The 18,134-nt window shown below is 36.0% G+C and overlaps 1 protein-coding gene across 4 annotated transcripts in view; it reads right to left on the bottom strand.

The window, feature by feature from the left end:
- ttc7b (tetratricopeptide repeat domain 7B) overlaps nt 1–18,134 on the bottom strand; it is a 37,700-nt gene that overhangs the window by 17,869 nt on the left and 1,697 nt on the right. For all 4 annotated transcript variants that reach the window (XM_079631876.1, XM_079631877.1, XM_079631878.1 and 1 more), the window contains exons 2-13: nt 17,842–17,996; nt 16,992–17,160; nt 12,196–12,329; nt 11,457–11,578; nt 7,739–7,817; nt 4,592–4,764; nt 4,018–4,081; nt 2,939–3,076; nt 1,967–2,050; nt 1,160–1,264; nt 894–1,011; nt 104–161 (exon numbers count right to left, since the gene is read on the bottom strand). In XM_079631876.1, the coding sequence (XP_079488002.1) occupies nt 104–161; nt 894–1,011; nt 1,160–1,264; nt 1,967–2,050; nt 2,939–3,076; nt 4,018–4,081; nt 4,592–4,764; nt 7,739–7,817; nt 11,457–11,578; nt 12,196–12,329; nt 16,992–17,160; nt 17,842–17,996 (1,399 nt within the window). The remainder of the gene's footprint in view (nt 1–103; nt 162–893; nt 1,012–1,159; nt 1,265–1,966; nt 2,051–2,938; nt 3,077–4,017; nt 4,082–4,591; nt 4,765–7,738; nt 7,818–11,456; nt 11,579–12,195; nt 12,330–16,991; nt 17,161–17,841; nt 17,997–18,134) is intronic.

Genomic DNA, 18,134 nt, shown 5'->3' with positions numbered 1-18,134 from the left:
GAGAGAGAGAGAGAGAGAGAGAGAGAGAGAGAGAGAGAGAGAGAGAGAGAGAGAGAGAGAGAGAGAGAGAGAGAGAGAGAGAGAGAGATTTAGGACAGTCTACCTCTGGAAAGCGCTCAGTGCTTTTTTCTGATACTCTTCCTGCATTCCTCGAAGAGATGCTGTAAAGACAGGTGACAGAGATGTGAGAAGATGGTAAGGACAATATAAACCAGGAAACTAAGAGAAGTCTGTAAGGTTTCAGATACCTAAATGTTGAGAAAGGGTATCAAGGGATTATAAAGTGTGTAATAGAGGGAATAGATAAGGTGTAGATCATTATGGAGTGATTATAAAGACAAAATGTCGAGACCATTATAAATTATGTAATTGTCATTACAGAGAGGTACAGAGTGTGTTATATAAGAAAATAAATGGGTTATAAAGTATAAATGGATTATAGAAAGAGAATAGTGCAGGTAATAGAATGTAGAGAAAGCATAAACCATTACAAAAGGCATTACAGAGAGGTACAGAGTGCTTAAAGAGTGTGTTATATAAGAACAGAGGAAGAGAACATTATAAATCGACTGCAGAAAGGCTTGAGAACAGTGGCTCTCAACCAGGGAGCTTAGAAGTTTGTGGCATGGGCACATATTCTAATTATATACATACAAAAATAATTAAAGCCAATTTTTTTTTATTTCTTCCCTCAATAATTGATTTTTATTTAAAAAAAACATGCAGAATCAGAATCTTATAGAATGACAGACTGCATCTGGTTTAATTAATTTAATATATCAGCACTTTTTTTGTTATAAAGACACATTTTGTTATAAAGTATTATAAAAAATATATAGAGTGTGTTATAGAGGATACAGTAAATATTACAGTCTTTGTGCAGGTTTGCTCACCATCTGTGGCTTTCAGACTGTAGACGAGACCAATAGCTAGATAGCCTTTGGCCCTGAATTCAGCAGCCTTCTCACCCATATCAATCACTATTTTAGCGAAGCGCTCACCTTCTTCCAGCTAAAACACACAAATACACACCCCATGTCATCACCATCTCACTGTTCGTGGCCGGTCTAACAGTAATGGATTTACAGAGTCATAAACAGGTCAGTGTCAGCTCTCCGGTTGAGCCTGTGCATATTTCCCATGATTCCGCTTTCATTACCCAGTGCAGGTTTCCAATACACAGCTTGACGGCCAGCAGAGGGATGGTGGGATCGTCTGGCTTCAGTCTTATACACTCCTTCAGCACCTTCACTGCTCGAGCCGACTACACACACACACAAACACAGAGATTGCACTGATTGCATATTAGATATATTTTATAAATAGTATATAATGATATGTTCAGACTACCAGCAAAAATCGGATATTTTTTGTATGTATATCCAGAAAACAAACAAACATAAATTATGTTTTTATTTAAAATCTTTTTCAAACCACATTTGGAGGTGGTTTGAAATGTGATTCCAATAAGACCTTTACAGATGCGTCTCAGTCTGGACGCTCGGCTGCTCAAATTAGATTTTAAATAGTATCTTGCATCACTCTTAACGTGACACACAGCAATAACATCAAAACTGGTGTCGGAAATGCCGTATTTATACGCTATTAAATTATATGTCCAAAGATTTCGTCCTTGAGTACAGCATGGATCATCACAATATATCCCAGCTCTCCAAATAAGCGCCCTGTCGAGCCGAGGTGCAGAACTGGAAGCTTACTTGGAGAGTGAGATGATGCACCTCCATTTTTCCTGCATTTTTTTTTTTTTTGAAAGCCTCGTCATATATATAAATACATATATTTTATTTTAAATCTATATAAAAGAAATGTTCATTTTTTTATCATTATCAATTTTCATTATTTTCATAGGCCTTGAAATCAACTTCACAATTGCCTGATATTTCCAGGCTTTTGCATCACCATGGAAACTTTGGGGTACATAGGAGTTGTAAAATGGAACACTAACCTTCCCAGCGGCCATCAGGGAGAGAGCGAGCTGAAACCAGAGATGAAACTCCTCAAAGGCAAACTTCATGGCTCTTTCGAGACACTGTGGAGAGGACACATTAAGATAACCTCGGATAAGAGTTGAGAACAATAATTATGACCCTACCAGATACACACACAAAGGTCAAACACAGAGCCAGGCCATGTCTCCTGCTGTAGATTACCCAAGGTGCCACAGGCTTTTCAGTGTGTCTCTGAGGCTTTACAGTTAATCACACTAGCAGCTTAGCAGAAAGCAATTCATTGAACAATTAGATCTATATAACAAACATCTACACAAACACACATGACCCTGCAGAGGGCACACTGGCAGGCTCCTGGGGCCCTGCGATTGCACAACCGTGAAAACCTTGAATATAAAAGACACAGCAAAAGTTATGCTGAGTCTAACATTAGCAACAACAGCATGATCAACAGATGGAGATGGAACAGAAAATGATGCCCAGGTACACTAATGAAAACATATACAAAACACACACACAACAAAAGTGCCTTTTTTCGTCAGCCTGTTCTGTCCTAAATAGGTCAGGCTTCTGAAAACAAACATTTCAGGTTTGTCCATGGCTAAAATGAAACTAAGTAGAAAGTTATAAATAATGCTGTATATACTTAAAGATTTGAACAAAACTGTGACATGCAGACTTTTACTCTAATACTAATACTGGGTTAGTTCTAAATTCATAATATAATATAATATACAATATTATATTATAATCAGTTGAAGCAGCATTCTGGCTTGTTATATCCTCACAAACTCAAATAAATGTTGTGCATAACCTCTAGACCAGTCACAGACACACACACACAGAGAGAGTGCAGTCTAGAGTACATGTCTGGTCTCGTTACCACAGCAACCACACCAGGAGGTTCAACTCGTCCCGCTGAGGGAGTATTCCTGAACCCATAGCGATAAGTGTGGGCAGGACCTCACCTCTGAGAGCATCTCATATTGTCCGCGTCGGCCAAGCGCGATGGTCAGCAGGTCGTACACCAGCGAGGCGCTCTGGAGGCTGATGATTCGGTCATTATTGTGTTCAGGGATTCGACTCAATACGGCGTCTCTGTTAGCCTACGATAAATACAGAAGTTAATAGACTCATTCACACACCACACTACCATTCAAATGTTTGGGTTTGCGAAGAGTTTTTGAATGTTTTTCAAAGGCTGACCAAGGCTGCATGTATTTGATAAAAATACAGTAAAACCAGAGATACTGTGAAATGTTACAATTTAAAAATGACTGTTTTCTATTTTCCTACATTTTAAAATGTAATTTTATCCTTTGATTGCAGAGCTGAATTTTCAGCAGACATGAATCCAGTCTTCAGTGTAACATGGTCCTTCAGAATTCTTTCTAATATGCATATTTGGTGATTTCATCAAGAAATATTTCAAGACATCTTAACATTATTATCAATATTGTAAACATTAATATTTTTGTGTAAACCTTAATCACTGATCTATATAAGTGACAGTAACACGATACATTTTTTCAGGATTTTTATATGGCTATTTGAAATCTTCTGTAACGTTATACATGTCTTTACTGTAACTTTTGATTAATATAATGTTTCCTTAATCAATACAAATATTTATTTATTTATTTATATAAATCCCAACATAGTAGCATATACCACCAGAACTATTGATAATAGATGCTACTGATAATATTAGACAGCTTATTTCCTTATAGGTTACTGCAGTAGTAAAGTAAATATTTATACGAAATAAAACACTGCTTGATCACATTGTTCCCAAGTAAAAACACATTATAACTGAACACAGTCACTCCCTGAGCTGTTGGGGCATCAGTTTAAAGAATATGAAAGAAAAGCCACATGACCAAGAGAGCTAATGGTTCAGTTCTGCTGAGTTAAAGTTAAAGCTAAAGCTCTGATTCTCCAGCTCTGCTTTCAGTGCTATTATGATGGGATAAAAAACCTGCAGTGACATGTTCTAGCTCCAGTGCTGGTGGTCACAGGAGGTCACAGGAGTTTTACTGCTACTCACCATGGACTCACTGATTAACAACAAAAGTAAGGCCTCCTCTGTGTTCTCCTGCGGACAAAACAAACTAGACAGAGAAAGAAAAGCTATATCATGAACTTTTCTATCCATGACATCATGAAGTAACAAGAAACAAACTACCAGAATTCTGATCATTTCATTTCCCCCATTTTTTAAACTACATCATAAAAAATAAAAGCAGAAAATTGTCCTAACCTTTTAGCAAATTGTTGCCAAATCCAAATCCTTTTTTATTTATTTTTTACTTAATAGTATTTTTTTTTATTAGCTTTGTTTTCATGTCAATATTAGTTGAAGTTTTAGAAATGTAGATATTCAGCTCTGAAAGGTTGTGCATTCAGCTGTACATTAAGGCCTGGTTTTACAGACAAGGCTTAGATTAAGCAAGAACTAGGCTTAATAAATGTGCCTTAGAAAATAACATTACATTACTAGTGTGCATCTCGAGACAAAACAATGGGACTGACATAGTTTAAGATATGTCAGGCTTAAGACATGCCACTTTACAAATGGAAAGAGAGAAGCACAGTCTAGGAGAGCTGGCGTTATGTCCTACTTCTCTCCTGAGTAGATGCGTGGACGGCGGCTGAGGGCGTAGTCCTTAATGTGTGGGTTGTGTCTGAGCGGATCGTCCAGTGGGGAGTGGTGAGGGGGGTCTTCCAGGGGGTTCCAGTAACTCTGTTCACACATGCCCCGCAGCAGGATCTCTGCAAGCTGCCTGGCAATAGTCTAAACACAAACACACACGTATACCTTCAGAGTAGTTCTCAACCAGGGGGCCGGGGCCCACTACAGGGCCTAAGCAAACTTCCAAGATGATGTAGAGGCCACATACAAACTGTAAAGTTTCAGGAGTGACAACTGTATTTAAATAGTGAATCCCCTAAAAGAGTGAATCCCCCAAGTTATCGTTCCGTGTGTAGGGAAACCGACTCATTCCCAAAATTGTGATGATTGATACCACGGTAACAACAGCAACATTCTACCATGTCGCATGTTTGATATCCGCTATAATATCTTCGCAGACCGCGCACTTGAAGTGTTGCCATGTCCACTTATTATGAACATTAACAATCAGTTGTTCAGTTCGGTTCTGTACACACTGTCTGCATATAGACATTGTGTATGTCTATATTTTTCTAAATACGATTGTCATTACCTGCATTATTTCAGGAGTTAATTTGGTTGTAGAATGCGGTTGTCACTCCAGTAAATTACGGAACTGTGTGTGTATTGAGCACTAAAAAGGTGAACTGACAACCGAATTTAATTGGATTTAAAAATAAGCTTTAAGATAAGATAAAACAATTAAAAATCAACATGAAAACTGGCAAAATTTCTTATTTGTATTTGGTCCCTCAACCCCGGTCAGTTTTATTTAAGAATCAGGCTCCCCAAAGTCTTGGAAAACCTGGATATAAATGTAATTTCTAGACTTTTCTATAATTAATATATTTATATAATATTTTTGTAATTGATGTATTATTTATAATATTTATTTAAAAATGTTTTTGAGCAGAAATATGTTCTTAACATAGAAACAAGAACAAGAAAATGAAAGGTGTTATTTGTTATTTGACTGAAAGGCGGGTAATGCTGAAGACTCGCTGAATGAAAAACACATCAAAGTTTGTCTTTTTGCACTGCCTGCAGATTACCGTAGTTATCATAATAAGCTAACTATTTTCGTCACGACAGGCTTGACTGGAGTTAATCACTCTGTGTTGTGTTTTTAATGCACCATCTCAAATTAAAATCATTATTTTAAAAGAGCCTGTCTCATGCAGATGCTCTTTTGGATGCTCTTTTTATGAATACGAAAACTTCTTATTTGATCTTAACCCCTTATATTGCCACAGCCATTACATATTTAAAACAGTAATATCCTATACTAAACCTAAACTAATCTTGACAAACTATATATAATTTGAAAGCTTACAATCTCTAGTTTACATATTTGGAGACAGATTTTCAAAATAAATTACAGAGGAGCCGTAATTTATCAATTTGCAACAAGAATATTTTCATACTCCTAAGGTGTTCAGACCTTTATTTTGAAAGAGTGATGGACATGAAAAATCATGAAAGAATGGTAGAAACCTCAGTTTGTTTTCATGCCAAGAGTTCAAAAGATAGCATCCATTCAATTATTTTAGAAAAAAATGTCTGACATTTTTTTGAATATAAAATAAAAAATAGATTCACCATTTGTGATGTGGCAGTGAGCTATAATGCACATACGTGTTCTTTTTGTGTTTCTTAGGCTATGTTTACACCGAAACGATCTGAAGAGAAAACGCAATTATGCGTTATCACTTTTTATTCTGCGTTTAGACGAGCGTTATGGGGGGGGGGGGGGGGGAATCTGCGTGCATGTGGTGAGGCAAAAGTGTGTGAAATTCGATGTAGTATGCACTCCAGGCGGCTAGGTGGCAATGTGAAGCACTGAAAGTGAAAGAGACGCTGACACGGTAAACATGGTCTTTCATGTTTAATACGGTAAAGCTGCTGCTTTTACCCTCGGTGCTCTTCGTATGTCGATAAAATTAATACTATATTTTAGTTTGATAATGTTTTGTTATTTTCCTGTACTGCCGCATGCCACCGTGAGCAGATCGGTGCCTTCACTGTCAAGCAGACTTTTGCGGTTTTACCCTTTAGACGGGAAAGCGACGGTGGAGCGTTTTTTAGATTTCCACTCTGGAGGGTGGTTTCACTTTTTTAAGTTTTTAAGCCCCAAAAACGCCGTCGCCGTCTAAACGAAAGGCACATCTGATAAAATATTTTTACGTTTTCACCCACGAGCATTGTAAACAGGGCCTTAGAGGTTGAATTCATTTAAACATCTGCCAAACTTCCAATACTACTTCTGAATAGAATGTCTACTTCATAAATTGTATGAAAATTGTAAAAAATAATGGTTCAGATCACTCAATCAACATATGGAAATGAAGACGCCCTTATATGGGCAGTAATGTCAACTAGTGAAAAAGTTTGTTACTGCACCCAAACAAAATCTCACTGAAAGCTTATTTTTTGAGATATCAACCTAAAATTTGAAACACGACTTGTTCAGATTTTTGGCTTTGATTTTTTGGCATTTTTAGAGTCCACCAGGTTTTGAAAATATATATTTTATATAAAATATGAATAATTAAATTTTTAACATTGTACATTCTCATAAACTCAAACTTCTATAACTTATTTTCTGTTTGACTTTCTTAATTTATTTCACTCCTACAAAAATCTGCCAAATGCCTTCTTTAAAACAAGACCAATCTTACATCTATATTCCAAAGCATTCTTGAATTACGACCGTTTAAGGTCGGAATGTGCATTTTCATGTCTATTTAAAAAAGGGGGTGCCGCTTAAGGGGTTAAGAACATTCTTAAGAAAAAAAGATAAGAACATTCTTAAGAAAAGTTTTTGGGAATACAAAATATTCTTATCTTTTTTCTTAAGTTAGAAAATAAGAAGAACTTGGCAGTTAAGAAGAATTTTATGAAGAATGTTTCGTGAATCCGGCCCCCTGTTTCTGTAAATTAAAAGCAGCTTTGTCATTACAGCAGAAGTACCAGAAATCTGCAACGGGAGTCTATGAACATTGTCTTGGATTATGAGAGGACTTGGGTTCAAGAAAGGCTGACAACTACTGTTCTAGATAAAGACAACAAGACGAAGCCATAAACACACACAACTCACCATACGCAGATTCTGAGTGGTTCTGGTCTCAACGGCTCGGAGAATCTCTCGGAAGCGGCCGACACCATGGGTCAGGTTACTGCAGCACCGGGAAATAGAGAGAAAAGCGAAACATTAATAACCTCTAGAGAGCTGAAGAAACCTGACAGCTGACATCAACAAATTTCACATCAACTCAGTACAAACTTCATACACAAACATGTGGAAACACACGCACAGACACCCTCAGGACAAGTCAGAACTCTGCCATGATTTAATGAGCTCTAACATCAAGTCGTCAGTCTAAAGCAGTCACTTATCAGTGGACAGGAAGATAACAGGGAGCACATCAATTACAGTAGTTCTTGATACGGTCACAATTAACACCTATGAACACAACCTGTGAATGTGTTAGAGCCTGTCAATGACTGGGGTCAATATCCTCATCAGACTCCTATATTCCCACAAACTGACAGCACGCGAAAACACACAAACCATGAATGGACGTGTGTGAAATGAACAAGATAGCTTGCAGAGGTTCACGTGAATGCAGGGAGACGCAGTACAGAAGTTGAGTTGAGAGAGACAGAAGTGTCAAAATAGTGATGAGAGTGAGCAGGATAGAGAGAAAAGGAATGAACAAATAAAAGTAAATTCAAGCATCAGTTCAAAAACAGTCACGTTTTTATCCGATTTTAAACCTATAGGAGTATTGCATATATATATATATATAATGTCTGTGTTTTTTTTAGAATTTTTAATATCAGCCATAAAATGAAAACAGCTATCACTTTAATACCTTTAAACCGGTCTATAGTGTTTTTATAGCACACAGACTGAGCACTGAACATTTGTTGTGCTGTAAGAACTGCATGTTGCATGAGACTTAAAGACACTGCTTTCAAACATTTATGAGCCTAACAGATACATTACCCACAATGCACCACTGCAGCGGTCATATTTCACACAGACGCATTAGAAGCACTGACAGATGCCCCACCTGCATCCATATGGTAGATTCATCCCCAACCACACACTCACTGCACCAATAAAAAAAAATGATGGACATTCTCATAAACAGTTCAAATTGGCTTGTGTAAGGCCAACTCACGTTTCACGCTAGTGGTGAAAATCGCTAAAAAGAAAGGTGTACCTCTGGTTAGAATGAAAGATTAGGATATAGGATGAACTTGTCTCCTACTCCTTCAGCTTTCCCATGCTTTCCCTTCCCCTCCTACAACAGGAAGATCACTGACTAGATGTGTTACTCTCTGCAATCAGAGGGTCTATCAGAGTAAACAAAATCAAATCTTTGCTGACAGAGATTAATCAGCTTGTGGGATCCTCCATGTTTAGTTCACCTGGGCATCAAAGCACTATCTAGACTTTTCTTTTGCTTCTCTCCGTTTGATTTGTTTTGCTCCAAAAATAGTAAGCTGCCTTGCTGCCACTGTGTGACTCGATTCCCAATTGATTTCTATTCATTTTAATTATTTAAGTTGCTAAGCTAACAGCTTGATACATTAATATGGAAAAAAATAATAAAATGTAGTCAAATTTGAAAAATCTACATTCCTGTAGCTCAAACAGTAGAACATTGTGCTAGCAACCCCAAGTTCATCAGTTTGAATCCTAGGAAGTGCATGAACCCATAAAATGTGCACCTTGAATGCAATGTAAGTTACCGGTACATATGCAAATGTAAAAGTCATTTAAGTAACTTTTTACATAAAATGTAAAAATTTAATACAATTTAATCTATTTTATAGGCACACTGCTATTTAAAAGTTTGGGTTCAGTAAGATTTTTTTATGTTTTTAAAATTAGTTTCTTATGCTCACCAAGGCAGCATTTATTTGGTCAAAAATACAGTAAAAACAGTAATATTGCGAAATAAGGTATTACCGGTACTGTGATTTAAAAAATAGTTTTCTATTTTAATATATTTAAAGATTTAATTTATTCCTGTGAATTTTCTGCATCATTACTCCAGTCTTCAGTGTCACGTGAGATTTCAGAAATCATACTAATATGCTGATTTTGTTGTCAAGAAGCATTTCTTTTGAATGTTGAACACAGTTGTGCTGTTTAATATTTTTTATAGGAACCATGACACATTTTTTCTATGATTCTTTGATGAATAGAAAGTTCAAGAGAACAGCATTTATTTTAAATAGAAGTCTTTACAATATTATAAAAAAAATTACTGTCCCCCCCAAAACAGAAAATCTTGACGAAGCCATAAATTAATAGATTTATTTTTACTAATTTATTGATACTTTTTGGCTTTAAATAAATAAGTATATTTATAATCAACATCTCTTGCATTGTCCACCATCTTGGACAGTTTTTTCCATTTGTTTCAATGCATTCTGGGATTTTCTTAAAATCTTAAAACTCCAGCGTATTCATGCAGCCTTCATGTTGAGAGCGTGCCTATGCTGCCTTAAAATACTGCTTATGTAGGCAGCTCACTAGGTTTTGGCTTTGTGTGAAGCTGCTACAAAAAAGCAAGGCACTACTCTACATGAAGAATGTGTAGAGATACGTACGAGTAGTCGTCAAACACACGGCTCCATGGTGCAGAGGCCGCGGTGCAGGGGGAGATGGTGGCATCAGAACACGCATAAATAACATGAGACGCACAGACATTCACAGGCTGAGAACTACAGAGGGTTTAAAAAGCATTTGAAAAAAAAAAAAAGTTCGAGACAAAAAGCTCAGCAGATTCCTAGACCACTCACTGAAGCACATGTCTTAGGGAAAGAGGGGTGGAGAGAGAAAACAAGGGATGTACGAACTGAAGGAATTATAAATGGATAGACATGAGGTAGCCTGTATGGGCCATGAATCATAATGTGCTGTGTAACTGACAGGGCTGAGTGATATATTGAATTCTATATACACAATATATACCGGTACATAACTAATTTGAGATGATTTTGCTGGTGATATAAATCTACACTGATTATCACCATGCTTTTTGACTATTAAGTTTCATCAAGAATGTGCCATTGAAATAGTTTTGCAAAACGGTCAGCTTCAATGATTTAATTCAAAACGCATGCTCACCAAGGCTGAATTTATTTGATCAAAAATACAGTAAAACAGCAATATTGTTTTATTGCAATAATTAAAACATTTTTCTATTTTAATATATTTTAAAAATGCTAAATTCAAAGCTGAAACATGATTCTTTAAAAATCTTATTATTATTAATGTTGAAAATGGTTGTGCTGATCAATATTTTCAGGAATATTTTTCAAAAGAACAGCATTATTTGAAATATATATCTTTTGTAACTTTTGTAAATGTCTTTACTGTCACTTTTGATCAAATTAATGCTTTTAATTTAATCCTTGCTGAATTTTTTTTTTTTAAGTCTCACTGACCCTAAACTTTTGAACGGTAGTGTATACATCAGTAAATGTTGTTGTTTATTGTTTTATTAGAGCAGAAATTTATAATAATGATATATAAATAAAATATCATCCACACTTGAGTGGGTGCCTTTTCCCACCAAATATTTCTTATTTTTTACTGTATTACTTAGCAAATTAGATTAAAATTGTATTACTTTGTTCGTTCAAAATAGTGATTCTTGAGACCCTTTAAATGTATTATTATTATTATTATTTTTAAATATTGTCAAGAGGCTGAAAAACATATTTTCAGTTATATCGCCCAGCCCTAGTCACTGAGAATATAAACACACACACACACACACACACACACTCACCCATTTTTGAAATGAATAACATGAGCCCTCTGAAGTCCAGTCTCTAGGAAGTAGCCAAGTTCCTGTTCCTGTGTGACCGGGCCAGGCTTTGGACTGCGGTTCTGAATGCCAGCACTAAGAGCCTGAAGACAGGACAAGTCATCAAATGTTACTGTCAATCATTACTAAAACAAGTTTAAACTCTTTCCCCCAGTAACTTCCTGTTAGTTTTTCAGCTAATTCAGACCATATCTTCAAAAGAAGCACAGAGTCAGATTAGCTATATTTACCCGGAGAACACATTAGAGTGGACGGCGGTTAGGAGGGTACGAGTGAGCCACGCATGAAGGTCAACCGTAAAACTTCGGCTGCACCCAAAAAATGCAGCATCAACACTGCAGCAGAATACAAGCTCTGCCGTTCTCCTCGCCATCATTCACTCTCTCCGTCTCTCCACTCTCCCTCCCTTCCCCACCAACGCTAAATCACAAGCAGTAAATACTAAACACTGTGCAGGGGGAGGAATCTGTGCGCTACTATTGCAACAGAGAATCTTACTCTGCAAGAGAATGAACTTTGACCTGTAAAAGGCTTTGATTGTGATTTAAAGTTCACAGGTGGGACAGTAAGAGATTAGACTCACGGATGGCTGAACCTCTGCAGCAGAACTGTGCAAATCTGTCCTCAGCTACAAAATGTATGTACGTTTGACGTGCTAAAACAGTAGTGAAAACTGTAGTCAATGAACATTTGGAAATACCTTCTCTACCTCCTGAAGATAGAGCAGGGCAATGTCTCCAGACTTCTCATAACAAGTGATGATCTCCTGGTCTCTGTCTGCAGGACGATTGGACAGTGATGGGGACGCCATGGGCACTTTCTCCAGACAAAGACCTACGAACAAACAGCAGAAGGATGAGATGCCTTACACATGCCAACAGCAAGAAAAGTACACAGAGCTGTCCTAGCGCTCTGCCAGATTGTTCCATCAGAAGGATGTTCATGACTTATGACAGCTCATTTCAATAAAGATCATTTAATGGGTGAAAAATGGCAATAATTGATGCTAACTTTTGTTCCCTGATAGGGCTATATGGCATAGCAGTTCTATAAATGTATCATTCATTATGCAATACCATCAGGAGTTAAATAAATGATTAAACACGCATTTACCATATTCAACATAATAACCACGGAGAACTAGAAGGGCCATTTAAAAGTAAAATGAAGGAATGAATTATCAATTAACTAAATCACATTATGCATCTCTGCACTGTTCTGATCGGATTAGATATAATCTATTCAGATCAGATCGGAAATAAAATTAAACAAAAAAATATTAAAAAGTTGTATATTGTAAATGTTAAAAATGTTGTATATTGATGTTATAAATAAATGTTATAGAATATATAGAATAGCAATATTGCAACAATTGCAAATTAAATAAACATTTACAACTGTTTATTGAATTAATGTTTATGTTAGATAAAATAATCAATGTCTATATTTCTAGTTTATATGAACATCATCCAAATTAATTTAACTAAAGAGGTTAAATTTAAAGATTATTTTGAAATTTAATCACAAAATGCTGACATTTGAATGTATTGACAGCCCTGACAATTCATAGGTTGTTTATTTGTTACTTGAGGTATCGATTTAGTTTTTGATACAGTGTAGTATTACCATAATCCTTTTTTAAAATCCTAGTTCCATTCAATTTCTACAGAGCCACAGTATTCATTTCACTTATGTGAAATTTAGTGATGTAGAAGCAAAGCTTGAATTTCACACAGCGCTTATGTCAATTCTAATTCAATTGACTAATGAAATACACTGTTATTGTTTGATCCCTACTTTAAGGATATGATATTAATTCAGAAAGGGTCAAACTGAACGTGATAGGTTTCGTTCATGTAAGTGAAGTTTGTTTGTTGCTGCTGGTCAGAGGAAGTAAGACAATGAAATATACATGTGTGAGAAAATCAGACAAACCAGAAAAGCTTTAAATGTTTAAGCACGAGCTGATTCCACTGCCATATCTCCTTGCCTCGTCTGGGTCAACTGAGAGCCAGGTAAAGATACAAGCACGGTTCTTTAGAGATGTCACACAATCTGTGGCCAATCTCTGTCTACTGGCTTCAACTTCCTAATTCACATCTTAAATCCCTCATAGCATGAGGGAAAACAGGCCAGACCCGGCGCTCAGGTGGCCGGTAAACATGATGAGAGTTGTTTGTTTGGCTGCCGTTAGTATTGGGTTCTCCGTGCAGATAAAGTTTTCATGACAGCTTGGCAGTGTGACAGGAAACAGAAACTGTAGCCCTCCTAACTACTTTTCAAACTGCTTCAATAATAGATATCGACTTATAAACGGATATCACAGGATGAAGAAAACGGTCTGGTACTGAGTCACAAAATGATTCCAAAATGAAAACGGAGCCAAATAATCCATCACGAGCGAAAAGGTAATGGTGAGGCCCTGATTAAAAGTCTTAGTAAGACAGGAAGAGAACAAGAGTGGACTGACTGGCATAACATATTAGTTAAAGGTTTAAGGGAATCTGCACTACTGTTGAAAAGTTTGGGGTCAGTATTTTTTTAATAAATAAATTAATACTGATCAAATGTGACAGTAAAGACTTTCACATTGTTACAAAAAAATATATTTCAAATAAATTCTGTTCTTTACATTTATAAAAAAATTCTGAAAACATATCACAGTTTTTGACATTGATAATTATAATAAATGTATCTTGAGCGACAAATCCGCATATTAGAATGATTTCTGAAGGATCATGTGACACTAACGACTGGAGTAATGATGCTGAAAATTCAGCTTTGCCATTACAGGAATACATTTAAAAAATGTAAATAGAAAATTATTGTAAATTGTAATATTATTTCACAATATTACTGTTTTTACTGTATTTTTGTTCAAATAAATGCAGCTTTGATGAGCATAAGAGACTTCTTATTGACCACAAACATTTTATTGGTAGTGTATGTAATCCTAAACATTATTATAAATAATAATGTTTTTTTGGCAGATATTTCTATCAAGAAAACCAACCAAAAATATTGATTAATCTTGCATTAAATGGCCGCTAAGTGTCCAATTATTATCCAATAAAATGCTCTTTAAAAGTAGTATGCCCCTCTACTTAGCAAATAACAAATTATGGCCCATAAAATGTGATTTCTAGACCTGAAAAAGTATAATAAAATAAAAAAAAACATTTTAAAACACCATGACCATTTTACTATGAATATACATTTTACTAGTTATACCAAGCTCTAAAATATATTATTGTGTAGAAATAGGAATCCTGAAATCTAATTATCTATTGCTAGGAGTGACCATACATTGAAACAAGTTTTGAGAAAAAAAACTAGGGCTGGGGATTTTTTAATATTGTTATGGACAATAGGGGCCGTGGTGCTAGTTGAAGAACCACTATCATGTGGGCACAAACTGACACACTCTAGCTTTAAGGAAAAGTTATATTTCATTACAAATGTGGGCAGAGGAATTTTCTATGGTCTTGTTGCTCCACACTGATGCCCAAAGAGAAAAAGGGGAGAGAAAAAATGAATGAGAGAGTGTGTTTACATGCTGTAAATCCCATTACCTTATTTAGACCTGCTACACTGGAGACCAGACAAGGTCTGGAAAAGGCACATTGACTTCTGTTCTGATACAGATAAAAAATTCATCAGAAATCTATTCCTCTCAAATGCTGTGTTCCTCTAAACACACACATATCGCTCTTCTTAGAGGTTTAAAGGCCCGTTATACTAGCCAGACCCAAGACAAGCCCCATTACCGTGATCAGGCTCTTAACGGCCACAGTAAATCTGATGCCTCAGGACAGGCTGTGTGACAAGCAGCTCATGGCGGCATGAGGGAGATTTTTTTTAATTCAGGACGAGGGTTTAATATACACATGAGACAAGGCAGAAAGTGCCAGCAAGATGACACACACGTGTGTTCGTGTGTGGTAGCTGGGGCGTGATGGATGATTAGGGTCAAAGGAGGAAGCTGCCCCCCTGTAAAGGCACTTGTCAGTCACAGAGATGCTATGAGATGATTGGATGAGACAGGCTCTGTGCCACCCTGCAGTTTTTCCCCCAGAGCCCCACAGTACCGCCGATCTGTCAGAACTCTGATCAAAGACCTCATGCTGCGGTCTTGGCAAACACATTCACTGTGCTCGGAATTAAAAGTGTGTGTGTTTGTGTGTGTGTTCAGAGCAAAGGATTTAGTTGCAAACACTTTTCTCTGCAGAGCACCACATATTAAATCAATGCTGCCACCCAAAGGTCAAAATGTGAACTGCAGGATCCTATCTCTACACTGATCTGACCAAGTGAGCGTTAAAAAGTAAAAAAACAACAACATTTAAATTAAATACATTAAAAAAATTATTTATAAATTGAATTACATGTTTTATAATGAAATACCTGTGATTATATTATAATTAAATATGATTATATACACTTCCATTTAAACACTTGGGGTCGGTATGGTGTTTTTAGGTATAAACATCGATATCTATCGGTTCAATATGTGTCACATGACTAAAACTGCGTTTTAAACTAAAACTGTTTTTAAATGCACCAAGGCTGAAATTATTTGGTCAAAATACAGTAAAATCTGCAATATTTTGAAATATTATTACAATTTAAATTAAATGATTTCTATCTTATTATTTTTCTAAATGGAATTTATGCATCTGATGGCAAAGCTGAATTTTCAACAGTCATGCTGTATTCAAGTATGATCAAATAAATGCAGTCTTGAAGAGCATATGAGACTTATTTTTTAAATATTTTTTTAAATCTTACCAACCCCAAACTTTTGAACGCTAGTGTATGTAATTCTAAACATTGAAACATTATTTTTTTTTAGCACATATACACAATAAAAATGTAATGCAGCCATTACTCTAGTCTTCAGTGTCACATGATCCCTGAGGAATCATTCAAATATGCTCATTTGCTGCTCAAGAAACATTTATTATTACTATTGTATCAATGTAGAAAACAGCTGGGTTGCTTAATATTTTTGTGCAAACAGTGATACATTGTTGATAACATTTTTTGTAACATTATAAATGTTACATTTTATAAATTAATTTGTCCTGGCTGAATAAGAGTATTAATTCAAAGAAATAAAATTAATTAAAAGAAATCTTTGAACAGTAGTATAAACTTATATTATGATATTGATTTCTTGTCCACTACAAAAAATCCGCTCCATAGAGCTGTATATCGAATATCAAGTATCTTACTGCTGTGATTGCCTGTGATTTTGTTGTTTTGTTTGTGCAGCAGTTTTCCTTTAGTGAGGACAGAAATATATACTTGATAGCATAAAGATTCGGTTGTGGTTAGACAAAACCTCCTTACCAAAGCAAGTTACAAGTCTGTTTCACAGTGCATACATAAGCAGTGTATGGTGCTTTCACACTGATAGAATGTCAGCTATGTAACAGATCCGCAGCTCTAAACAAAAAACACTGTGATTTCTGAGTTACTACACTGATTATTTACCTTTGGTGGCATAGGCCTCTGCGATCATGGAGAGTCTGTACACTGGAGCTCCCACCAGCTGCATCTCATCCAGATTCACACGGCCGTACTGATTCAGCGCTTCCCTGTAATCAGCCTCCACATAACACAGCTTAGCCATGATCAGACTGGCCTCCTGCATGTATTCAGGCTGAGAGAGAAAGACAAATACACACCGCCACAATATAGTACACTCAGTCACTGTAAAAAAAATTATACGATCAGTAAATCATGACAACATATGTTTTTACATTACTTTAACTATAGTTTAAAATAACCTATAACTATAGTTATACAATAACCCATTTTTTTTCAAATGCACTTTAATATAATTTAAGTTGAAATGACTTATACAGCCAAGTTGATTGTACTTAATTTATAGCGGCAGGTTTTTATTTATAATTTTTTACAGTGAAATCAAATATATCTACACAATCACCACATTTTTAGAAACAGAACAAGAATATATAAAATACATTAAATAAATAAAAATTCACTTAGATTTTTGTCATTTCCATTTGAATTTAAGTTTTTAGTCATTTTATTGTGTTGTCATATTTATTCGTTTTTGATTTTATACAGTAGTCAACATTTGAAGTGGATCAAAACCTTTCAACAAAGTTATACATGAGTTTTGAACAATACCCGTTCTCGTCTTAGGACAACTTTGATGAACTTTTTTGATCCACTTCAAATGTTGACTACTGTAGTTTTTATTTAAGTTTTAGTTTTAGTACATCACTAAATATTTTTTTAAAAAATTCTTTAGCTAACTACCTGAAATCTATTTTATTTTATTTCAAAGTTATGACTCCTGACTGTTCAGGCTTACCTTTAAGTTCCCCCTATCAAGAGCAGCCGTCAAGTGTTTGCGCACCTCCTGGAGGCGGGGCCGGGGCCCACGGGGACTGGTTCCCTGCTTAATGGGGTTTTCCTTGAGGTACTGCTGGAGTTTGGCCTCCCCCAGCAGAAGTTCCCCGAGATCATCTACAAGAGAGGCAGAGGTTTAGTCCTGCACCTGAATTCACTCAAATAGGCACAAAACGGAAGGCCAATGGTTGCTTGGCTGTTTCTTTATATAAAGGTCCAGAAAATTCAAGTTTTTCATTAGGTGTGTGATATTCT

The sequence above is a fragment of the Phoxinus phoxinus genome (assembly GCF_949152265.1).
Source record: "Phoxinus phoxinus genome assembly, chromosome: 13".
In the NCBI taxonomy this organism is placed as follows: Eukaryota; Metazoa; Chordata; class Actinopteri; order Cypriniformes; family Leuciscidae; genus Phoxinus; species Phoxinus phoxinus.
Note: the sequence above shows the minus strand (reverse complement) of the source record. Positions and strands in the feature narration are given on the sequence as shown.